Genomic DNA, 26,193 nt, shown 5'->3' with positions numbered 1-26,193 from the left:
AACAACTTTTTCTCATGACATTTCTTGACAGCTGATTTTTTAGTTATTTATCTTAATTCAATTAAATTTTAAATGTGTAGTATATTTAACAATGATTGTTATCATAAAGCAGCTTTAAGGAGATCCAGATATAGATTTAGGTTCCTAGTAAGCAAGCCAATAGCATCGGTGCTATGGAAAAAACATCCAGAGACAACATAAAGAAGAAACCTTACAAGGAACCAAAATAAAATGGGAAGCCATCTTTGTCTAGGAAACGCAAATAATGAGATTATAAATCATTACACTTACACATTTGTATTCTACACAATTAAAGTATGACGTGTGAGTGTAGATATGCTGATGGTCCTGGGTGTTTAATCATGTGTGAGTTAAGAACATATATATTTTGGATGTCAGAACAAAATCTAGAACATATTATGATGAACCATAGCTGATTCAGAGAGCCATATAGAGTATATAATCTTTCATAGGCTTTTGCTGTGAATATTTCTTAGTCATCCCGAAGATCAGACATTCACTATTTGTTATTTTTACATAATTCTGTTTGAAGTGCTTTTATTGTGTGTGTGTGTGTGTGTGTGTGTGTGTGTGTGTGTGTGTGTGTGTGTGTGTGTGTGTGTGTGTGTGTGTGTGTGTGTGTGTGTGTGTGTGTGTGTGTGTGAGAATAGCTACAGTAGTTTACAGTGTTTGTTCTGTCAGCTTCAGGAACCTCTTTAGCTGCAAATGAAAAAAGGAAATGTTTATACTTCAGTACATAATATCTAAATAGTATGTTGCCATTTTTTTTTAATCACAGGTTATCATTTACATTGTTTTTCACAAATAAAGTTGGAGCTTAAATGTGACTGTTCACCCACCAAGCAGTTTTATTACATGTATTCAGCCAGGTTTTGTCACTTATAGCTCATGATGGCCAGGCTGTCATGAAAGCCACTACAGAAACCTAGCCAGCATAAGACATGTGGAGGCAAAACATGACTGAGGTGGCAGGTGGCAGGTCATAAAGCTTTCATATCCTACTGACTCACCAACACACAAATATGGCACCAGGCGTTTTTCGTGTCAGACCTGGCACTCTGAAAGGAGATTAAGATATTTGATGTAGTTTCCCTGCACACATTGTTTTCACTCCATTGGCTATAACTGTTTCTCTTTTCCTCACCCCCTATTCTTAAGTAAACCCAAGCAGAGCGAGAGGGAAGGATAGAGAGAAAGAGAGAGAGAGAGAGAGAGAGAGAGAGAGAGAGAGAGAGAGAGAGAGAGAGAGAGAGAGAGAGAGAGAGAGAGCAAGAGAAGCAGCTTTTACAGCTTTGATATGAGTCCAAACCTTGGGGAATTTCACATATTAGGATGCAGAGAACAGATGGTAATGACTTTTTTCTGCAACACACAAACTTTTTGATCAAGATAATTGGACAACTTATACAAAGTTTTCCTTGGAGTTGGCTGACTTCAGTTTTAATATAAATCCCATTATAGTCAAGAACTCATTGGCTATTATTTATTTAACAGTGTGTTAGTTTCAATCATCCATAGTCCTAAATTAGAAAATGGTCACAGGCAAACAACAGCCTTCCAAAGCAAACAGAATGACAGACATTTTATGTAATATCCATCATTAGAATGAAAGAATAATAAGCCATAAATGTGAACATGCTATTATAATATACATGATATTGTCCTGAAGTACTAACTTACACTATTAACAAAAATAAAATGAAATGTAGTCCATTATGACAGAGTAGACTAAGACAAAAGATGCAACATCAAGGTACGTTAAAAATTCATTTTCAATAGCTGAACCGTGTAGTTATAAAGTGTAACAAAAATCAAAATAGTGAAATGGTGAAGAGATTTTGCTTATAAAGTGCTGACAAAAATGATTTCCTCAAGCTTGAAAAAGCTTGTATTGTCATTTCTCCAGACAGAGTCATTTTACTGAAACCGTCTTACTAAGATCATCAGTAACATTGTTGATGACATTATGAGCATGTTCATTTTCATTGCAGCATTCTGTTCCTAATCAAGGATTTATACGACCCAAATAATGAGCTTCTGGTGAAGTATTACACGGCTATAAAGATTCAGGGCTCAGCCCATAAACTACATGAGTCTCTGAAACAATTTGTGAAAACATATGAGGGGAGGTAGAACTTGAGGGTTGTAACTGTTTACAGTGGATTGTGTTTAACACGAATTAAAAACATAAAAAAAAGAATAACAAAAAATATTTTACTCTAATAAATATGAGTTTAGAGGCCATTACTTTATGGTGTATATGCAAATATATTAATTGAGCTAACTAAGTGTGATTTACCTAAGCTTACATTTGTGCAAGCCCATTTTCGCCATTTAAATGCACAATAACAAATCCATTGTTTACTTTTAGATTTGCGCATTTGTACGTCTGCATCTCTTAAAATAAAAGCATTTCTCAAAAAACGTTTCCATTAACTGGCGTTTCTGCGCTTGTTAACATTAACAAACCATAAACCTTAAAGCATTAATAAACCATGAGTAAGGCTAATGTATGTACTGTATGTAAGTAACAAGGTTACTGGGGTTCAAACCTAAACATGGTTTACATAAATTAAAAAAAGAAATTCATCATTACAAGATCATAAATGTTGAAAATACTCCAGGTAAAAATATTAGAAATTGCTTTTTAGCCTCACTTCTGAATGTTTTCCACAAACATATTTGTTAAAATGTTGTTTCAATATAAATCATTGTGGATCTCGTTTTACTCAGTGATGGCATTACTGCAAGTGTTGAGTATTATTGTTATTTGTTTAGATACAAGTATTAGTTACTTTATAATGGATTTTAATAAATTAGGTCTGTAATTTTAACAAAGCTAAACTAAAGCTATTCATCAGTATCAAATTGACAAATTGAGCTGTAAAATTTGGAACTGAATTATGTAAACGTATATTGGCTTTGAATTCTCTGAAGCTCCCTGTTAGACCATTCACTTTTTCTCAATTATGTGTGTGCTTGCCAGTAAGAAAAAAAGCTGACCTCACCACCGCGTTTCATTTGATGCTTTGTATCTGCACAGGAGGAACCATATGTCATGCTTAAGAAGTCTGACAAGGCACTTGTTGGAAATGACCGCTTCGAGGGCTTCTGCATTGACCTGCTGAAGGAACTGGCTGGTATTCTGGGGTTTTCTTATGATATCCGTTTAGTGCCTGATGGCAAATATGGCTTCCAGGATGACAAGGGCCAATGGAATGGCATCATAAGAGAGCTTATGGAGCATGTAAGTATAAGTTGACTTTAACTCCATCCACACTAGTAACACAATAACTATTTAAAACCTTTAATAAATTTAGAGCAATACAAAAACAAACAAAAAAAACAATACATTCTGAAAGTAAACATCACTGTGTGATTCTATTTAATATGAATATTATATAAATTATATATTTTCACCAAATCATGTCTCAAAGAAGCCAGATGAGGTAAATGTTGAAAATAGTCATATAAATATGAAACAAAAATGTGTTTTTAGTATTTTCAGTATTTGTTGTCTTCCATCTATTGATGAGTTCCAAAATAACACACGAGTTTGACTTTGTTACACCACGTACGCATGGATTACTTTGGTACAACACCATGGTCTGGACTTATTCTGCCTAGACCACAGGAATTTATAAAAAAAAAAAAATGTATTACTGAGCGGCAAATTTCTCTTGCTTATGGTTAAATAAACATGTTTTTTTTGTTGTTTGTTTATTGTTCATAAGACAAGCTTTTGTTATAACACTCCTTCTTACTAAACCCCTTTTTTCTCACTTGTAATGTGACAAAATGAATCAAAACTGAATTGGCAGAATGTCAGCTTGTAATGTAACTGAAACACTGAAAAGCACAAACAGTCATGAAATCTTTCTGGGGTCAGGAACCTTACTGACTGTTAAACAGCATCCAAAACCTTGGAAACTCCTTCACTAAGTGTTATATAAATGCCCTGGAGTGCCAATAAATGAATTGTTCCTTAAGGTTGATAGGATATTATTAATAGAACAGGGGGGTCTAAACCTATTGTTTGGAACTTACTCCATCAGATTTGTCCTTCATCATGGTCACACGGTCTATTGTTAACATGAAACATGAACATGACTCTAGGTATTTCGTAAATATTTATTGCTTTTGTTTTTTTTTTACTTTCTTTTACTCTCAATAGGACATTATAACACATATCAATCACTTAACTAGCTTGCTGATGATGATGGGTTTCTGGTCAAATGCAAGCTGTTTTCATAGTGTAAAAAAAAAGCACAACATGCATAGAAAGGTCCCTTATGCCACATAAATTAATTTGAGCACAAAGGCAAGTGCCAAAAAAATCAAAAATATCAGTGCATTTCCCCTTCCTAATTTTGACTTGAGAGAAAATTCATTGTGGGAAACTTGAACTTTAAAATTTCGAAAGCATGTAAAGGCAGCATTATCTGGAAAGGACTGGTGTGTGTGCAGGTTTTCATTCCAACCAAGCAGAAGCCACACCTTTGTGTATTGAAAGCCAAGATTAACTGATTAAATAGATACAATCAGGTGTGGAATTAAAACCTGCACCCACACTGACCATTTGCAGATAAGACTGGACACCCATACACTATAGCAGTAATACAATCCTACTGTTTATTTAGACACTGAACTACTGTGAGACCTGTGTACAAATTAATGCAGGACTTCATGCTGCAGTATACTGTGATATAACAATTTTAAAAATTTATTTCATTGAAATTCCTCCTTGAAAGTTACAAAGCTGTGGAGTGCATACGTACAGCGTTTTTATGTCCTATAGGGTATGCATACTCCTGAGTAACAAATGAGCAAGTAACACAGCAGCAGGGGCAATCTGACCAGACAATGCTCTATCAGCTGCAATTTCAAGATATTTAAGATTGCTGCTGTTAACCAGGACCACACCCTGCCTGTCTTATTTATTTATTTTATTTATTTAGGAAACAGAGCTGGCACTACTGATTTGGCATTTACGAAATGTCTCTCCTTCGCCTCACCTTCCTAGATTTACACAGGAGAGTTATAATAGCTTAAGTGGCATTTAGTGGACAAAGTCATAAGGTGGGAGTCAACGGCATGGAGTTGGAAGGGCTGAGAGAGGTGAGCTACTGCTGCAGCACTTAATCATCCCGTGCGCTTTGGCCAGATCCGGTCTGATAACAGTCACCTTGAGGGAACAAAGACATTATTGCTGGTGCAGACAAAGGTAGAGGTGTGTGTGCCTGTGTCCACTACAGGCTGCTATTTAGACTTCGGCATAAATATAAAGGCAGTAAAGTGCCATCTGATCAGAAATTAAGATACAGAATGGACAGCTGGTGCTGATATTAACGTCACCATAAGTTAAATTGGGATCTTGACAGCATGCTTATGGTTGTAATGAGATATATTTATTACCAGAATGAGTTTAAATTTCATACATACCATAAAACTGGTGACAGGAGTTATTAGCGTATTTTTGCATGTGCCTTGTAACAGCTGTTGAATTATGAAATACACAGATTTCAATGTTTCATAAGCAATATAAATTTGCTAGATAACTCCTTGCTTTTCACTTGTTTTCTGAACATACCCAACCATCAGTTTAGTCCCATTTCCAAAATTGTTTCATAATTCTAGCAGCTCTAGTATTCTTAGCCTTTATCAGCAGAAGCCTTGTGAGGTTTCGAAGGCGCCATGTGTATTTTTACGTGCTCTATTTCATGGCTGAGTGCATTTCTCACCACTGTCTACATAGATAAGCTGATCTGAATCATTTCCAAACTAAGAAAATTGACCTGAAGTTGCCTCAGGAGGTAGATAGTTCTCATGTCGGGCAAATCAAAGTAACAAAGAAGAAGCTATTGGACACATTATTTATTTATTTATTTTTGAATGTGGCAGGTAGAATTTTAGATTCTGTTAATGACCAATGATGTTGGAGTAGCTTTTCATGATTTTCATGATCTGCTTTCTTGGTAATGGATTGAGAAGGGTCCTCTACATAGTTATAAGCATCATTAAACTAACCATCAATAAACCACTTGCTATTTGGCAATACAAATGCACATGCTTCTCATTTTAGAATCAGCACTGTGTGGTCTGAGGGTCTTTGCTCATGACATGCATTAAAAAGAAGAGAGGCATTATTAATGGAGGCTGTCATATGTATTCATCAGCACGATTTATATTCATCAAGTACACATTTTTTTTGTGCTCAATAAGTGCATGCTATGCTTACTAGGACCTGCATGCAGGGGCTCGTAGCTTGAAGAAAACAAGCAAAATGTTTAGTCTGTTGTTTCTACTTGATAATAAAGTGGCACGAAGGCATGGGGCCATACATCCAAACTGGCATTCTACAAGCTCACATAAATCATAGTTTCATTAGTGAATTACAAAGCACCCTTAGCCCAGCACATTTATTTAAACATATCACGCTCTTGTTGGTTCATTAAAGTAAGTCAGACCTCTGTCCTCATCTTTGTAGTTTGTCACACAGAGAACCAAACTGAAGGTTACCAAAAAAATGCCACATACAAAAAGAACATGCACAGTTAATTTGACTACTTGTCATCCTCTCAGTTTAATAGAAGATAAATCCCTTTTCCTTGAAACATTTACAGTGGTTTAAGTATGTGTGAAAAAATACAGAGCTTAATGGTGTGTAAAAAGGCTTTTGTACAATGTTAGACCTTTCTTGTTCTCTAGCACATGATCACAAACCCACAAGCCAAAGGGCATGGTGTGCAAGGTGCTAAGTAACACAGCAGGCCTTGTTAAAGTATGATACAATGATGTATGGTATTTGTATGGATTATTAGTGATAATATTGACATTATTATCACCACTGGATACAAGGATCAGTGTGCAGCAGTGCACTATAGCAAATTATCTTGTGCTTTCAATGCAAATTACACGCAGTGATATGATTCTCAGTGGGACACTACTGGAGTAGATGATGCTGGTTTGACCATTTCTTGTCCTACAACAGTCCGAGAAGTGTCACTAGTGACAACCGAGCAGGCCTGCAGGCTGGTCAGCTGCATACACAGCAGGTTTGGTTGCATAGCTGTGGTAAGCCAAACTAAAGATGGAAATTAGTGTGTACTTTATGTAAATATTAGATGAGTTCTCACTAGGCTCACCGTTTGACTGACATTTTCTCCACTTGTCCTCCCTCCTTTATTTTCTCTCACACTCCTCCTGTGTATCCTCTCACTCTGCCACTATTTCTGGATGGTTGGCAGGTATTTAGCTACCATTGTGGTAAAAACAGGTTTTACTAATCCAGACAACTGCATGCTGCTTCATGCCATTTTCTCTGCCAGCCAGCACTCATACGTCAAATGGCCAAAACTAAAACCTGAAGAAACAGGGGAAGTCAAATAACACAATGACAGCAAATACATTCTATGCTCCAAAAGAGGCCATTGCAGTGAATTGAAATGTCAAATAGTGGCAAGATAGAGAAACAGTGGTATTGTTGTACTTCAGTAATGGGAAAAAAGTGTCCCCTGTAATGAAAATGGTTCATTTTCAAATGTTTCTAATGCAATATTTTGTACAAGCAAGTCTCGCACTACTTCCTTCGTGCTGTAGTAGGAGGAGGTCTGAACTCTTTTGTGATTCCATCATGTTAGGGGGAAAGAAGCAGCCAAGCGTGAACCAAGCAGCTGGTTTCATTAACCTCCTGTCCAACCCAGGAGAGAGGGAAGCAGGGCGAGGCGATGTAAATGGTGACCTTCTAAATATGCAGCTAGACACGTGCCACTGAATGGTTCCCTGCGCTTGCAATTTATAGACAAGGCAAGAAAAAGCAATAGTTGGGGAAACTAGGCCATTCGAGTCAACAGTTGAATCTTCTTGGCAAACATGACTGTGATAGCCTTCGGGGACAGATTTGCTGATGCTTTGTTGAAGTTTGGTGCAACATACAGAGACCTTTGTTCATTCGACTCAGCTATTGCATACTTATTAGGTTACATTGTTTATTAGGTAGAATATATAATAATAATATCATTTAAATATAAGAATCTAAAATAATAGATTATTGAAACACTTTGCATAACAAACTTCATTTTTTTAAACTGACCATTACAATATAAAGAATATTGTACATAGTGTTTATTTTGTTTTTTTCTCCCTTGTGCTTAGAGAGCAGATTTGGCTGTTGGTCCCCTTACCATCACCTTTGTGAGAGAGAAAGTGATCGACTTCTCAAAGCCATTCCTGAACACAGGGATAAGCATCCTTTACCGCCGTCCAAACAATACCAACACCGGGTTCTTCTCCTTCCTCAAGCCCATGACCCCAGACATCTGGGTCTACATCCTGCTGGCCTACCTTGGTGTTAGCTGCGTGCTGTTTGTCATTGCCAGGTGAGTGATATCTAAAAGTAGTATATGACTTTTTTCATCACTCATAACCTTTTCAAATACCTTGGTGGAAGAGATTTGAATTCAGAGAAGCAACCTAATGTGTAAATTCCCGTCGTTCTGTGCTGAAGTGCTCAGGAAATGGATGTGCCGTAACCCCCACACACCGGAGTGACCATTGTTGCTGACTCATTGAGCAGTGCTTGAGTTAATTTTGGAGGAAATGAGTCCTTGGCTGGACTGCAAGTTTCAAGACGAGGCAGCTGCTCTCATCAGCTCCTTTTCTGTCTTCCGATATGTTTCCTTTCAGTACTCTTGTGAAAAGCTGTAAATACAGTTTAAGCAGGAGTGGCTTTCTTTCATCTGCTTTGCTATTAGATAGCCAGTAGTCTCAATTTCCAGTCAGTAATGGTGCCTAGGGCACTGCTGCACTGGTGAGACCAAGCATAAAATAGAAGTCACTTATTTTCTCTAAGTAAATATAAAATTATAAATTTAAATTCTTATTAACTTATTATGAAGATTAATGACACACACACACACACACACACACACACACACACACACACAGACACACACACAGTGTCAAAGAAATGGTTTAAGTGTGTGTATATAAACAATTGCAAATCCTTAGATTTTTGTCTACATTTTAAAGGAATGTAATGAATTCATGTATTAGTAATGCTTACATATTGATGTCATTTGTATTTGTTAATGATCAATCCAGAGCCTAGCCCAGAAAACACTAGGTGTAAGGTGGGTAAATTTATGCCAGATTGGATGCTAATCCAGTGCAGGGGACCAGGCACACATACATTCACACCGACTCATGGGGACCAGGCACACACACTTCACACGTTATTCACTCATTCACATCCATGGACAATTTAGCATAGCCAGTGCCCCTGTTTTAGGTGCTGGTGAAACCCTGAGAACTCAGTGGAAATCCATGCATAATCACAAAAGCAAATAAATAAACTAATTTCAACAAACTGAGCTTTCTGAGAATTCAACATAGTGGTGGAATCCATCACTGCAACACTTCAGAAAATATACATTTAAAATTTGAAGAAAAAAGATTAAAAATGCCTATGGAATACAGATTAAAATTTAAGACTTCAATATCTCACTAGTGTGGATAAGCACTTACGCTCCATCAATTGTGGAATAATGGACATGTCCTCTCTCTGCCTTTTCCTGCCCTTATCTGCACAAAAACCTGCACATTGCCCCAAGTTTCAATTTTCTGAGATCTGCTGCTTCAGGTGACTCTATACAGTCTATGGCATAGAGACAGAGGAGGAAGAGAACAAATGACAATTCCTTTTTTAATCAGAACCTACAGAGCCCTGGAGAAACAATGAAAACAAAAATAAAAATAAATAAATCAATAAAACTTGTCACTTTAATCATGCTCTTAATGTTTGTATTTCATGTTCTCACAAAAGTACAATTTTGCCCACACTTTAGTTAATTTCTGGTCTGTTCTAAAGATAACATGCCCATAGAGCACTTTTGTATGTTAATTTATAGCTGTGCAATCTCCAACTGTCTGCAATGGATTCACTATAAATTCAGTGACTCGATCCAAATGAGCATTTTGACGATGGTAAACCCACGCACACTTGATACCCTCATTAGAGACCTTATGTGCAGAATAGTGCCAAGGGAGGCAAGTACTCTCAGTATGTCTCCATAACGAACCTCAGAGATAAAGCTATACTTTAATTATTAAAGAAGATTTAAAGAATATCTATCCATGATGGAGACTTAGGTAGTACATCTGAGCTTTAGCACAGCTGAGGCAGATGAGTGCTTGGGCACCTTATCCATTAGACTATATTGTGGGCAAATTAGAGTAGTGTGCAAAATAACCAAAAAAAAAAAAAGAATTCCAAACAGCAAACTGAGAGGTTAAAGGAGTAAATTCTGTATATTTTAGTCTCTTAAACTAAATTGTGTGACCTTTTTTAAATCTTGCTGCTAACCATACAGTACATAAATACTAGGTATTAAATAATATTAAATGCTAGTAATAAATATCTGTTACATAAAAAACTGCATGGATTTGATAATGTTGTCAAAGCTATGTAGAAATCCCAGCTTCATAGAGTCAGCACTAAAAGGTTGCCACCTTGTTTGAATGATAGTAAAAGCCTTGCAAGTGTGATGAGCATATGTAATTAGTTTTATAAGTTGGAAAGAGATCATAAAAGAGGAGTTGTACTGTTCATATACACAGCCCTAGCTAACAAATATCAATATCTAGCCTCCCCCATCACTAGAGATAAATCAAGATAAGATCATGTTCTGTTTCAAATGTCTGAAGAAACCATGATGTTCAGACAACAATAAAATCTTTATTGTCTCCTAACGAGTGCATATTACACTGTAATGTCCTTTGACCTAAAACACTGTAGACATAATACAGATAAGTGGGTTTTGGTGAGTGTTAGTTTGATAGAAGAACATGACGTTTATGCATTCTATTTTTTGTCCCTGGATTTGTTTGACAAATGTCCCAGTGGTTTCTAATGTTGAGTTAAGAGGCGGACATGAGTGATAGTCATGATAAACGGCATACTCTTGAGGACTCTTTTCCATCAATCTCCTCTATTGTTCTCTCTCAAGACTTCACATTAAAATGTTGTTTGTCAATTTAGAGTAAATAATGCATTATGCTGTTAATAAAGAAGTAAGACTCCCCCAAGGAGCAGTTCTAACACTGGAACGCAAAATATTTTCTGAGAATTATGGACAGATTCAGGTTAAGCACTCTAAAACAAGGACACTACTCAAGGGCTGTGTGGGCTCTTGTAAATTTCACAAATGCATTATAATGAAAAAAATACTGTAAATATTATTATTAGGTTGAATGCACCTGCTAAAAATCTGCTTAACCCTAGCCCTGCTAGTGTGTATCCTTGTCCTATGCCATTTTAAACCATAATCTCAGCTTAATCTCTGCTTAATATATGCAGCCATTAATTCACTAGTATGCTTATGTTCTTTGTGTTTCTATAGTTGTATAGAATGTTTTCATATGTTATAGCATTACGATTTCCCTTCACTGGACTGAAAATTTGCCAAGCATGACGATGTTCCTATGCACAAAGTGTGTTCCATATAGACATGGCATGCCAAATTTGGTGTATAAGAACATGAGTGGCCCAAGACCTGATCGAGCGCCTTTGGGATGAACTGGAATTCTGACTGTGCATTAGATGCGACCTCTCTTCTGCTCTGGTGGTTGGATAAGCACAGATCCTAACGGTCATGCTTCAGAATCTAATGGAAAGCCTTCCCAGAAGAGTGGAGGTTATTACAAAAAGGAGTGGGTGTCGGGTGTTAGATTTAGGGTTTAGGATTAGGGTGATGAGTGTGATCAGATGGTGATATACTTTTGGGCATATAGGGTATGATATTATGATATATATTGCTGTGTAATACTTAAAAAATATTATATATTAAAAAAAGTTATACAGTTTTGCTGTATCACCCACTTCTCATGCATACTAATTAACTTTGAAGTAACTAATTGGGCTTCATATAAGCTGGTATAAGCATCAATGCCAAACAAGATTTTATAGCATAATTGCATCCGGCTAAATCTCATTGTATCCTAATCCAACTGGTACAATCTTTACCTTTCAATGTGAAGATGTGTCACAAAAAAGCAAAAATGTAATCTAGGCAAAACTGATTGGATTTATTGGGATTAACATGGAATTAGTAGAAAAGGCAGACAATATTCCATATGGATAATTGCTTACTTTATCTCTTCTGCATCTTTTGCAGATTTAGCCCTTATGAGTGGTATGATGCCCATCCATGCAACCCAAGCTCTGATGTAGTGGAGAACAACTTTACCCTCCTGAACAGCTTCTGGTTTGGCGTAGGATCCCTCATGCAGCAAGGTAATGTAGCCTGTGTTTAAAGTGTGCTTAACAAGCCTTCAAAATGAACTTCAGCTGACAGCAGCATGAGGTGGCTGCTCACGAAGAAGCCCTTCCTATCAAGAGTATGTGGAGTTCAGGCTTCAAGTGCAGACAGAGGAAGGATGCTGCCATGCTTCATGCCAGTGTGAGGAGAAAATGTGTCACATAGCCGTCACATGCACTGGCAGTTTAGAAAGATTTCAGTAGAGTTTGTTTCTGTGAAATGAGGCTTCTGTCAGGAATTCTTCTCATGTTGCTGGCATGGAGTTGGGGTTAGGATCAAACCTCACAAATGACTGTGATTCTGTCTTGGCATTACATTCTCACAGACACTACAGAAAAGACACCATCTGCTCTTGCCTACATGTCCACCAACAAACCTCCCCCTGTAATTCTGTTTTGAGAACTTTCAGAACAGTTATTCTCTTTTCCCGATGTTTTGTTGTGATCATATCTGATTAGTATATTTTGCCTGATGTCTAGAACATCACAAACATGTCAAACATTATCTCACCTTAAACCAACATTCAGTTCCTCTGCAATTATTCTTGCCTGAATTCCATTCAATTTCTTTATGCTTTTAGTTGGAGTCTTACAAAATTAGCGAAAAAGAAAAGCTATTAGAGACACACAAGCCTGATGTTTTTGTTCACAATACCCCTCATGGGCACACATTAGCAACTGATGCCCCCAAAAATGAAGCAAACATAATAAAGAAGGCAGGGGAGACAGAACAAGTAATGAAATGTTTAAGCTCATGTAAAGTGACAAACGGAGAGTTCTCTGTGGTGAATCTCTGCCTGTAAGGATCGCAAATGTTAGATACAATTCATTAAGCTGCCGCTCCACCCTCAAACTGCCTGGAATCCCTATCAATTTGCCACTGTTCACAGATACAGATAAGTAGTTCATGAGTAGTGCAGTCTAATGGAAAGTGGGAAGGCAAAGTCAATATGCAACACCCACATGACATTTCAAAAACCCCTGTGTTTCAAATACCTCTGTCAGTTTTGGCAGTGGCACTTGTTTGTCATCTTGCAAGCCTCAGATCGTTTTCTATAGATTTTATTTTAATGGTTGTTGCTGCTGTTATTCTTTACAATTTTGATCAGAAAAAAAATTATCATCAGGGTATAAAAATATATTGTAAACTTATGCTTCCTCTGCAGGTCATCCTGGAAAATATTAACTCAGTGTCCAGTTTGTTTGGCTCTATTGTCAAATACAATATCATCTAAGTCAACACTTCCTTCCCAACTCCCTAGTATGTTTGAAAACTTGTCTATGACAGAGGTAGAGCTAATCCAAAAATTAAATTAAATCAGAAATTAAAAGTTATATAATTTGAAGGTAATTTGAAGGGTGGAATATATATTATGTATCTAGATAAATTAGAAATGACAAATGAGAGCTATTTGCTAATTAGCTAGCTGTTGGAATTATAGCTCTCCTCCTTGACCTTTTTGTGAACTTTGCAGCTTTATTACCCAGTTGACTTTGCTACAGTAGGTTTTTTTGGGGCAGCTTGTCCATTAAGAGCATTTGTTTAGCCAGGTTGCTAGTATTTGCACATATTTTATAGTGCTATCTTCCTTCCACTTTTTGGTTTAGTTTTTGCAGCACGGTGCCTTTTTTTAGCTGACTGTTATTATTATTATACCTTTCTCAAGGTATAATCGCAAATTATGTACTATACAGATATTTTGGTACATGTAGTCTGTTGCCAAAGAGAAATATTTTTTATGGGCCATTACTGATGAAATAGCATAGAAATCAGATCATATTCAACCTCAAGTCAACAGCAAAACATTTACAGCTACAATTTGTGGGTTTCAAAATAATGCTTGTTAAGGCTGTTCTGGCACAGGTCGATGTGACATACTATTTATGTTTCCAGATCTCCGGAAAAAAAAAAAAACTCATGTTGCTTGAAATATCACAAAAATAATCCTTAAAACCCTAAAGTTGCATAGTTTTGGCATGGCACTGGGTTTATATCTTATTTTCCGCAAGAAATACAAGTGACATCAATTAAAAGTATCTTTGCTCAAATGTATTGTTTTATCTAGTTTGACATCCTTTTTCATGATGTCAGGTGTCAAACTCTTTCAGTGTTTTTTCCTCTTGTATCCTTGTCCCAATGTATTTAAACTAAAGGCATGCCAAATCACAGCAGTGTCATTTTGTAAAAATGCAAATAATGGCGTTTGTGAGTTGAGTGTGACAGAACAAGGTTCGGTGTAATGCTTCTTCTTGACAGAAGCAAGAGATGTCTAGATCATGAATGGATTAATAGGAAATGTACATGCACCAGTGTTTAATATAGACAATAAAAAACATAAGACACCTTCAAAATAATAAACAAACAAACAAACAAACAAACAAACAAATAGTTCTTCTTATTCTTCGCATCAGACATTATATTACAATATATATACCTAATATATATATATATATATATATATATATATATATATATATATATATATATATATATATATATATATATATATATATATATTTCCCCATCTTAAACATGATATACTGAACCTTTTTGGCATGTGTGAGAAGATAACACGAGTTAAAAGCAGGGCATTACATTAATACAACTCCCACGAGAGCAGTTCCTAGTGCTGATTAGCAGCTTACCTCCCCTACACTTTTATGGAAATGAGCAGATGTTTAGTTTCAGTATTACAGCAGTATCTCTGACAGGCTCTCATGACATCAGCACTTGCAGCCTGGTTACACACAGAAACAAGTTTAAGAGGAGCACAAGAACCTAGCAGCTACATTTGTGTACCATTCTTGCCGGCATGCATCGTGTCGAAATTGCTGCGCTAGCCTCTGGGTGCAGTGGCTGGTGTACATCATGTTTTCTAGCTAATGCATTTAATGGAAATGGCATGGTTCATCAGTAGCTTTAGAAGTACATGAATTGAAAATGTAAACACATTATTTCTTACTGCATGTTGTTTATGTAAATATAATACTTTTCTGTAAAAGCTACAGCATGAACATTTTGTAGTAGTAGAATTTGCTGTTTTAAAAAAAGAAACATTGTGCCAAAAATAGAGATGTACAAATGATGCCTGTAATATTAGTTCCATTATTCATGATAATGCCTTTCTCAGTGAAAATGTACGGCTACTCTTTTAGCATTTTCCCTCCATAACATCTTCTCTTTATTCTGTACTGCATGAAGAATTTCCATTATTCATAGAGCAAATTAAAGACATTTTATTACATTTTATTTGCAGTTCAAGCCATTCTGTCTGCCTGGATTATTCGATATGTCTTATTGATTTTTTCCCCTGCTTGCATACTGTTTGGCATGGCCAAGTTAAAACAAATATGCAACGTTCATCATATTTACAGAGCTTTCCTGACAGTTAATTTACAGTCTTTTTCTATCTGTGTTTAAATTCTTTATGTCACTTTACAATCAGGGTTGAGATTTAATTTTCTACTGTTATTGCTGTGTTTAAAAGTTTAAAATGAACTGTTGATTCCACTGTAGGTTCTGAGCTGATGCCCAAAGCTCTCTCCACACGGATTATTGGGGGCATCTGGTGGTTCTTCACCCTTATCATTATCTCCTCCTACACCGCCAACTTGGCAGCTTTCCTCACTGTGGAGAGAATGGATTCTCCTATTGACTCTGCCGATGACCTGGCCAAACAGACCAAAATTGAATATGGTGTAGTAAAAGATGGAGCTACTATGTCATTTTTTAAGGTAGAATTTTCTTTCTGATGATACATTCTATGTCTTACAAATATGTGTGTGTGTGTGTGTGTGTGTGTGTGTGTGTGTGTGTGTGTGTGTGTGTGTGTGTGTGTGTGTGTGTGTGTGTGTGTGTGTGTGTGTGTGTGACATGAATGCTCATTTTCAATTTCTATTTTTATTACTGTGTTAGTGGAACCTCAGTGATAGTCTACAGTCCAGTGACATTGAGTTTAAAGAACAGAAACATTTTATCAAAGAGATTTTTTGAATTGCAAGTTCAAGAGCTAAGTTTTGAAATAGCTTCTGGTGGATGCGTGAGGGGGAAATCAATACATTTCCTCAAAAGAAAAAGAGCTGTTAAACTTTTTTTTATTTCTATCTACAAAAATAAATTTACACTACTCTTATACTTTGTATGAAGTATTTTTTTAACATTTGAGCCTTCCTTCTGATGCTGTATTAAAAATCTTAGCAATTCAAATGCTATATTGAGCAATCTAAACATTAGCAAAACATTTGCAGCATTTAAAAATACACTTACAGTATGTACATATCCATGGGTGTAGTCATCTAGGAAAACATCTTGGATGTTGCTGTGGCTGAATTCTGGAAGAAGTTTTGAAGTATACTGCCAAACTAACTTATGACAATAATACTAATAATATAAATCCATCTATGCTTTAAGAAAACATAAATATACATGGAAATAATTTTTTACTTAGGTTTATTTCTATCCTTGACTTGGCAGTTGCCTACAAACACAATGCTGGATCAGGAGCCAACACAGCAGTAAATGCACTCAGTCTACCTATAGATGTCTAAAACCTTGCCAGCTACATGAGTTTTTCTCACACGCTGATACATTTTATTTGAATAGTCAGATGCCAAAGTTGAAAAACATAAGCCTAATTAATTCAGTTAGTAATGAGATACTGACTGTGAAATTGAAACTCTCAAATGTGTTTGCATACTTACTTTGGACAAAGTTTTAAAATTTTTCAGTGATATTAATAACAAGAAATTTAACCAAGAGCACAGACTGAATTAATCAGCGAGTATTTCCACATCATTGTTAGCATGAACATACTGTACTTTAGATCCGATGTGTGAAGAAGCTTGTGATGAGGCTCATGTTTAAACACTGCTAGTGACTTCATTGTTAGTGCTTTAGGTGATGAGATAGAAAATTATGGGGATGATGCTGCTGGTAATCAAGGTGATAATTTATTTCCCATTGTCAACTTAGAATTCTTTTAAATTTGGCAGTAACATTGTTTTCACATAAGAAGATTAATTTATCAATGTGGAGAAAGACAGTGAAACAGGAATAAAAGATTTAAATGCTAAAAGTTTAATTCTGATTGTAATTCATGCTAAAAAGAGAAAAATATTGTTTGTGTCACAACAAAATAATGATCACTATATTATTGAGAGATCGTACTCTCTTTTTCCTGTCAATTGCAGTGGGATTAGCCAATCACAGATATCTGTGAGCTGATATACTGTATGTAGACTAGGGCAAAAAGCACTGTCCTCTGATGATAAAATGCAGCAATGAAATGTTCACCAAAGAGTTTAACTATTCAATTCAAGGTGAATTCAGTCTTTGTAGATGTTAATATATTATAGTGAAAAAAATGATTGTAAATATCTCATGATAATTTAATGGAATGAACACGAACTCTCATTGGACAACAGGCCCACCAAGACGTGAATGGAACTGTGGGCACGTGGGTTCACAAAAAAACAAAACAAAACAAAAAAACAGTTCTAGCTTTGTTTGGATGCACAGCTTCTGTTTATGAAGATTGGCGGAAAATCATAACCAGCGTCCAATCACTAAAACAGGAATGAACATGACTGACATCTCAAACTTAAAAATATGTGCCTGTCAGAATCACTTAGAGCCTGCAGTGGTGTAGTAATTTGTAAATATTGTAAATAAACTGTAAGTATAATTTCTGTTTGTTTATTTGCATTAACATCTGAAATGTGTTGGTTATACAATACATCTAGCTAGTCAATACTTTCTTCCGCTAGCATTTTGGCATGCAATGTCGGAAGTCTTTAAACACTCATACTCATTAGGAGAGTTAAAACAAAATAGAGACCAATGACCAAAATCTTTAAATATGCCAAATGCTGTAAATGTAAATGTAAATACACGAATTCCATGTGAAGGGACTCGTCAGCCCGCCCCACATTTGTTCTCGGATCATTGTTCTTACATTTTTTGAGTGGAGAAAATGACTGTGGTTTGAAGAATTTGAAGATTAAAGAGACAGGTGTTTTCTCTCAACTCATAAATGCTGTAGATTTTCCTCATTAGCTAAGAGAGAGCTTGACTGGGGCATGTTAACAAAATGCAGTTAAAAATTTCAGCCGTGAAAAGTCGTTAAGTGCTATACTGAAGATCAACTCTCCAAACCTGAAACATGAAAAGTTAATTTAGCATTTTATCAAGTCTAATCAAAGAGTACTCACACTCTCTCTTGTCTAAATCTCTTGTGTCACTTCAGATACTTGATGGAATTGAGCCAATAATTAACTGTGATTAGCTATGGCAGCTAACGTGACCTTCTTGTAGAATAGCATGAAATGCTATTTAAACTCAGTCACATAGGACTCCATTAATCCCACTCAAGATCCCTTTATCTAAGACTAGTTTAGAGGTTTTCCTCGTGTCTTAATATTGTCATGTTATTGTTTTCTTTAAATCAAGCAAAGCAGTTGTGAGAATAGATTATGAATGCAGTAATCCAGCCGAGAAAGAAGCCGCTTCAATCAGTGTCACTTGTGTCATTCTCTTGCTTATTCATTCCTAAGGAGTCCAAGGCTCAAGCCAATTCCCAGCCACTTTCAATTACGCTGTGAGACACCAGGGAAAATAGCATTTGAGGGAGGGAAAGAATAACAGGTGCTCAAGGTTAACAAAACAATGTCAACAGCAGCACTGCGTAGTTCTGAGTTCGAAAATCTCACGGTAATGGAGCCAAAGCCCAGGAGATAAAAAGTGTTCATTTAATTCGTCGGTGCGTCTGTGTGCCTGTGTGTGTGTGTGTGTGTGTGTGCCTGTGGTTATGTGTGTGTGCGTGTGTGTGCGCGTGTGTGTGCAAGTGTGTGTCTGGGGTGGGGTTGGGGGTGGGAGGGCTTAGTGTGCATGTGTGTGAGCCCTGTGTGTGTGCATGGGTTGTTCTCTTGTTAACTACATGTTGTTTCCACTTACTCATTACTGTTGTAAACATGGATTTTTCTGAACTACATTAGCATGAATACAATTCCTTTCATTTATCAGTGGTATTCATGGCCAGTTCTGGTCTAGAAACTAGAGTTCTATTTCATGTACAATCAATTTAGAATACTTAGTATATTTCTAGATGTACATATTAATTCATTAACCTGTGTGTGTATGTGTGTATGTGTGTACTGTGTTGGCATAAGCGTGGCTAATACAGTGTGTAGTTTAATGAAGGGTAAGAAGATATAATAGACAATAATATGCCCATATCCTCTAATGAGACCCAAAGGATTCCAAATGATTTCTGGATTTCTTTTCTTTCAGAAATCAAGAGTCTCAACATTTGAAAAAATGTGGGCCTTCATGAGCAGTAAACAGAGCACATCACTTGTCAAGTCTATTGAAGATGGCATCCAAAGGGTTCTGAAATCTGACTATGCCCTGCTTATGGAGTCTACAACCATTGAATATGTGACTCGCAAGAACTGTAACCTAACCCAGTTTGGAGGCATTATTGACAGCAAGGGTTATGGCATTGGCACCCCTAAAGGTAATGTTGATATAATGAAGGCTTGCTGGTGTAACCTGGTCATTCAAATTGGATTTTTCTAATGATCTGGTCCATGGTCCTTATATTTAAATGACAATTTTAGCTCTAACAGAGCATTATAATTCAAAATGTCTGCTTGTTTCAGTAGCTGAATAATTAAATATGCCCCAGTTTATACAGAAGTGTCACTCTTGTCCTCCAGGCTCACCGTACAGGGACAAAGTGACTATTGCCATCTTGAGCTTGCTGGAGGATGGACGCCTACACATGCTGAAGGAGAAATGGTGGAGTGGTAGCAGTTGTCAGGAAGATGAACGCTATGAAACAGGCCCGATGGGCATCCAGAACCTAGGTGGCATCTTCATTGTGCTGGCCTCAGGCCTGGTGCTTTCTATTTTTGTAGCTATAGGGGAATTTATCTACAAACTTCGGAAAACAGCAGAACGTGAACAGGTGATTATTTTTGTTTATTTGGATTTTTCATAGTTTTAATGCTGCAAAAAGGCAGGTTACAATAGGGATGGATGGTATACCAATAAAATTGAGTAATGCAATGAGAATTTGAATCTCATTGCATATCCAGAATGAAAAGTCTTTATTGTCACAAAGACTTTTCATTCTGGATATGCAATGAGATTCAAATTCTGTAACAAAGCCAATATCTAATATTTCTGTATTTACTTCTATCCATTCAATTCGTATTAAATATTTAAATGCAAACATTAAATGATGTGATGTCAAATGACCTAAAACGCCTTTATAGAACACAGTCACTGCATTCTGACTGCAGTGTCTAAAGGCTTATTCATTTATTATTATGAGACCAAATCTGCTTTTGAACATAATTGAATTCACTTTGGTGCTGATGCGATTACATATTTTAAATTTATGTGGAAGGCAAATGCAAAAGAACAGCATTTATTTAGCTTCAGATATAAATACAAAGTGACACCCTGGCTTAAAGATCCAACAAAATATTTTGATCATTACGATGTCAGATCATAGGCTTAATTTTCTGTCACATGTGGTCAGGTTTTTTTCTCATATTATAAATAACTTTTTGGCAGTGTATGAAGAAATATATTTAAATAACAAGATAATTTATTTTTAATAATAATTAAATAATATAAATAAAATAAATAAAAAGAATAATATAATATAATAAGTAAGTTGAATAAGCTTTATGAGCCAATAGTAATGTTTTCTCAGAAATATTCATGACACAGCTGATAACTCAAAACAATGTGAGAAATATTTTACGATTGCTGTTCTGTTAATTCTGCTTTGCATTTGCTACACTTTTTTTTATTTCAGCAGCTGATTACTAACTGGTGCATGAAAAATTAATCCCCTGTTAGTCATTCCACATGTCAAAATGGAACAAGAATAGTTGTGGAATAGTTTGGTCATTATTTGACCAAAGGTTGCACTTGACGTAGTCTTAAAGGCAGTGGGCCAGAGCGTAAAAATGGCTGAAAACATCATGTATATCGGTGTCATGTCCAGGTTACTTTAGATCATGAAATTCAGTGATACTATACGTAGACGGTTTGGCGTTTACACCGATTTAACACGGGTGTACTTACTTCCTCTTTCTGCTGTAATCCCCCCTCCCCACCATGCCTCTTTTTTTCTCTCAAGAGGTCTTTCTGCAGTGCAGTGGTGGAAGAGATCAAACTGTCGTTCACGTGCGAGAGAAGAGTGAAACACAAGCGACACCATGCACCACCCGTGGCGAAGACGGACGCCGTGATCAACATGCACACCTTCAACGAGCGCCGTCTACCGGGAAAGGACAGCATGAGCTGCAGCAGCGCTGCAATGACGCCCGTGTTTCCATGACATGCCTGGGCGACGGTCACCTGAGGCACATGCCCAGTGCTGTGCCTGAAAGTATGGACTATGGCTCTGAAATGATAACGGCATTCACCCTCAACCGCAGAGACACCCGCAACCACATAGCCAAGCAGAATGGTGGCGCGAGCAGCAACCCAGGTAATGACCATGTCCTCAAGCCCATGTATCCCACCATGCCACTGAGGGAGGGAGGACGCTCTGTTTCCTTTCTCTGAGACAGAAAAAGAACAATGAGACCAGAGCTAGCTGAGACTGAGTCTGATCTTTATGTATGAAAAACAAACACATGTTCACCATCCATACAATGGAAATCAAGGATTGCTCAGTAAACCCATCCCCATCCCTGAACCTCCACCCCAATCCCACGCATACATAGAAGAAAAGAGACAAGCAATCCATTGGAAGAAATGATTTAAGAAAGATAAGAGGCTTCTTTGAAGTACGGCAATAAAAGAACTCCAAAATGAAACAAGGGTCGTAGATTTTTAACCTGGAGTACCATTTAAAGTGCATCAATTTAATTTTGAAATTTTGTGCTCGCACTGTTTTTATTTGGGTTTGGAAAGCACTGAGGGTCTTTGGCGCTACTAAAGAGAATTTGTTTTGGGCTACATTATTCAAATCTGTTGAACCTTTTATTTAATTTGAAATAGTAGATTATATTATTGGTAATATCTGCAGTTAGTCACAGCCTGCAAAGCTCTCGATCTGCATTCCCAAGAAGGCTACAGAGAAGGTGGCCTCCTTCCTGGTTGACAGATTGAATGCACAAAACAAACAGGGTTGACATAATTCAAACTAGCAAAGCATATTGTCTTTTGAATTAACAGACTTGTTCCCCACCTCCATGGAATTACAGTAATAAAGGTTCTGAACGCTGTGCTCCGTCTTATCATAGTGCCGTGACTAAATTCAATTTGTTTGTGCTCTACATCGCTTGTGCCACCAGATGTTTTGTACACATTCGATGATAATGAGATGACTGATTAACATAATAATTGCCAAAGATCCATCCATAAAAAATGTTAGATATTTAAATGCACCATCCATTCTAAAAGTGCAGAGAATAAGACTGATTGGTAAACTGTTTATTGTGCATATTCGCTTACACATTTTTCATATGTTTTAATGTCTCATCTTAAGGCATAATTGCTAACCACATAATAATAAGATATGATGCAGCCTACTACATTTGCCATAATTCAGTAAGCAAAAACAAATTTCTCATTAACTTCTGTGTGGTAGTGATTTGCATTCTGCATAACACATTCACTTTTTTCCATTTCAATTCAAATAGAAACATATTTATAGAGATGCATAAATACATCTAATTAAAAATCTGCCTAATGTGTGGATATTAGATTTTCTATTCAGAATGGCCTTTGTTAATAGCATTTGCAGTACGACATTAGCACACTATGTATCCGGGCTTTTCATTTATTTCTGTAGTTGTCTGGGTCATTGAGTGAAGTGACTTATAAAGCGGATGATAAAAGAAAATAAAAGGTCATTATGTTGTAATTTCCATTATGTACAGTATTAGAACAGGAAAGCACATATCTACATTCACAAAAAAATTGCCACTGTCCAATAACCTACAGCCTGCACTGTTGGTGCGACATTCCCACAATGTACATTTAAAGCAGTGACCCTCCTTTCGTTGTATGTGTGTGTGTGTTTGTGTGTTTGTGTGTGTGTGTGTGTGTGTGTGTGTGTGTGTGTGTGTGTGTGTGTGTGTGTGTGTGTGTGTGTGTGTGTGTGTGTGTGTGTGTGTAAATGTATGTGTATGCATGCAAGTATGTGTGCATTTCATCTGGCAAAATTTCTAAATGCTTAATGGCATTGGCTCTTTCGTAGCCTTTAGCCGTTATTCATTTTGCAGGCATGAACTAAAAGCTCTGCAGCAGCAGTAAGGCTTTTAGCATGCTATATGTGAAGACGTGATGCAGTCCTCAATGATGCTGAAAGTAGCATCCTGATTTTTTATTTGCCACTTTTGAGGGCTCATTGCAGCCTCGGGCTTTGCCAAATGGGACTCCTCAGAACTAAGTCAAAACCATAATGATTGGATTTCTTATACAGAGACAAAAAAGGACCCTTTTTATACTAGTCTTATTTCTCCTAGACAGTGACCAACATTAAGTGGCTGATTTTATAGACTGCATTAGCTTAGGTCCAGTGTCTAAGGTTTCCTTAGTTTGTGTAGATGTGACAAACAATACAGATGACCAGTGTTAGCATTATGAGAAGTAGGTGCTAAGAGTCTTGCTGCCTTTTCAGGTAGCTCAAGAGACCTCATACCTCTGTGAGGTAAATATAAAGGACAGTGTCAAAAAAAACAAAAAAACAGACAAAAACAAAACAAAACAAAACAAAAAAAAAACATCTTGTGTTTGGTATTTTTATTGCCAATAATGTAACAATCAAAATAACTCCAATTCATGTGACTTGGTGTTGATGCGGTGAAAGCTCATTGTGTATGTGTCATTCAAATTTAATGTAATTTTCACCCTCTTGCAAAGTAGACTATATATTAGATGAAACGGAGAATTATTGTATTTTGCTAAATACTGATTTTTACCTGTAAATTGTCTTCTTTATTTCCCAGCACCATTTGTTTTTAATGTCACATGCTGTATCAGAAATTGTACATGCATTTTGTAGTATAGGATCTGATATATGGCTATACTTAAGAGAGAACTTAGAGGACAGTGATTTTATTATCCAAGGTACATGCTCATTACCACTGACTGATAGCAGTAAGATCGTGTGAGCAAAGGAAATGTTGTAATGTATGTAAACCCCCTTTAACATATTCATATTTGGGTGTACATAAATAAAGAACTGAATTTTATGCTCAGTGCAGTATAGCTGTGATTGATTTGAAGGAAAATTATGATTTCCATGATTTCTTTCTGCAGCACTGTTTATGGCTCTTTGGGATATCTCTTTGTATCACTTTAAAATGCATAATAGATATTATTTTGCACAGATATTGAAATATCTGGCTCCAAATGGGAGACTTGAATGTGGTATGATGCCTTTATTCTAAAAGAATACAAAATATTCAAACATGATAAGAAATAAAGTATCTACAAATAACAATGGCAGATCATTCACCTGGTGATCTCAGTTACTTATGGAAATGAAGTGAAGATGCTATTAAACTATCTTTCACATTTAAGGTTACCAGATGTTGTGGTATCATGAGTATTTTGTAGATTTTTTTTAGTGCATCCAGTTGTGGAATAAAAGTTTGTAAATTTGTTGCTATCTGAATTTCTTAATGAATGGCTTCTGTAGTCGGATTTAAGTCATTATTATAAAGATTCATTATGCAACAGACACCACTCAACATTTCAGAGATGCTTAGGAATCATTACATAAATGGGTTAAATAGTCAATGTCGTTAAAAAAAATAATAATAAATGAAATCTTTTTTTATTGGCAATAATCTGAACCAAATGCTTTATGTAGCTGCTGATCAGCCATACACAATTCCATACAAAATCTTTTTCATTTACTCTAAATCTTTAGGACGTCTTCATGAGTCTTTGTGTTTTTTATAGTTATAATTTACATCACTTCAATAACGTACTTCTTGTAATGGCCATTCATACAGAAATCTAGACCAATTCCAATGTGTTCACAAACTTTTCACACAGCTGTAAGCCTAATTATCCTTACACTGTGAGCAATTCATTTCGTTACTTAATTGTATTATTTACTGTGGCACAGTGTAAAGACCACGTTAATCAAATATTTCTGTAACCTTTATGAACAAACTATTATGAAGTGACATTTTTCTGTATTGATTGCTTAAAACTTAAAATAGAACATTTAGTTTGAGTATTTGAATCAGTCCTATTTATGGAACATAAACCTCTATTTTATAAAAGAATTATTAAACAATGTGAATGCTGTTGTTTTGTAAGATTACATGAAACAAAAGATTAAATAAAATCCACTTTTACAAGTCTTTTGATCTATTCAAATGTTCTTTACCATTGTTCCATTGTACCTATTATTATTATTATTATTATTATTATTATTATTATTATTATTATTATTATTATTATTATTATTATTTTGGGACTTATTGTCACACTTGATTGTTAAGTGGGGTGTTTGTGTAGCTAAAACAACTGATATCAATGTACTGCCCAGGGTTTATTTATGAACATAAAGAATTTATATGGATATAGATTTTGTAATGCTTTTTGTAAATAAATTACAAAAATAGATTTTGTAATGTTTTTTTTTCTCTTAATTGTTCTAAGTAATTGTTATGAGAGGATGCATGACAGTGAAGTGAGGATTTAGAAGACAGGAGAATGATTGATTTTTTTAAACCCACTGTGAATAATTTAATTGTACAGATTGATGTATGGGTTATGTGATTTTAAAGTTTGAATAAAAAATAAATGAAATATGTGTTAGTGACTTTATCCTAGATTTTTTGGAATCATGCAGACTGACCGAAGA

General features: G+C 36.1%; 1 protein-coding gene across 2 annotated transcripts in view; it reads left to right on the top strand.

Moving 5' to 3' along the window:
• grik3 (glutamate ionotropic receptor kainate type subunit 3) overlaps positions 1–25,952 on the top strand; it is an 81,475-nt gene extending 55,523 nt beyond the window's left edge. For both annotated transcript variants that reach the window (XM_027149341.2, XM_027149340.2), the window contains 7 exons: positions 3,065–3,268; positions 8,176–8,399; positions 12,195–12,313; positions 15,855–16,072; positions 19,626–19,851; positions 20,054–20,304; positions 21,495–25,952. In XM_027149341.2, coding sequence (XP_027005142.2) covers positions 3,065–3,268; positions 8,176–8,399; positions 12,195–12,313; positions 15,855–16,072; positions 19,626–19,851; positions 20,054–20,304; positions 21,495–21,923 — 1,671 coding nt within the window. In that variant the 3' untranslated portion in view covers positions 21,924–25,952. The remainder of the gene's footprint in view (positions 1–3,064; positions 3,269–8,175; positions 8,400–12,194; positions 12,314–15,854; positions 16,073–19,625; positions 19,852–20,053; positions 20,305–21,494) is intronic.
• The last annotated feature ends 241 nt before the right edge of the window (positions 25,953–26,193 follow it).

The sequence above is a fragment of the Tachysurus fulvidraco genome, chromosome 3 (assembly GCF_022655615.1).
Source record: "Tachysurus fulvidraco isolate hzauxx_2018 chromosome 3, HZAU_PFXX_2.0, whole genome shotgun sequence".
NCBI classification, from domain to species: Eukaryota; Metazoa; Chordata; class Actinopteri; order Siluriformes; family Bagridae; genus Tachysurus; species Tachysurus fulvidraco.
The sequence above is the reverse complement of the archived record's forward strand: the minus strand, read 5'-3'. Positions and strand labels throughout refer to the sequence as shown.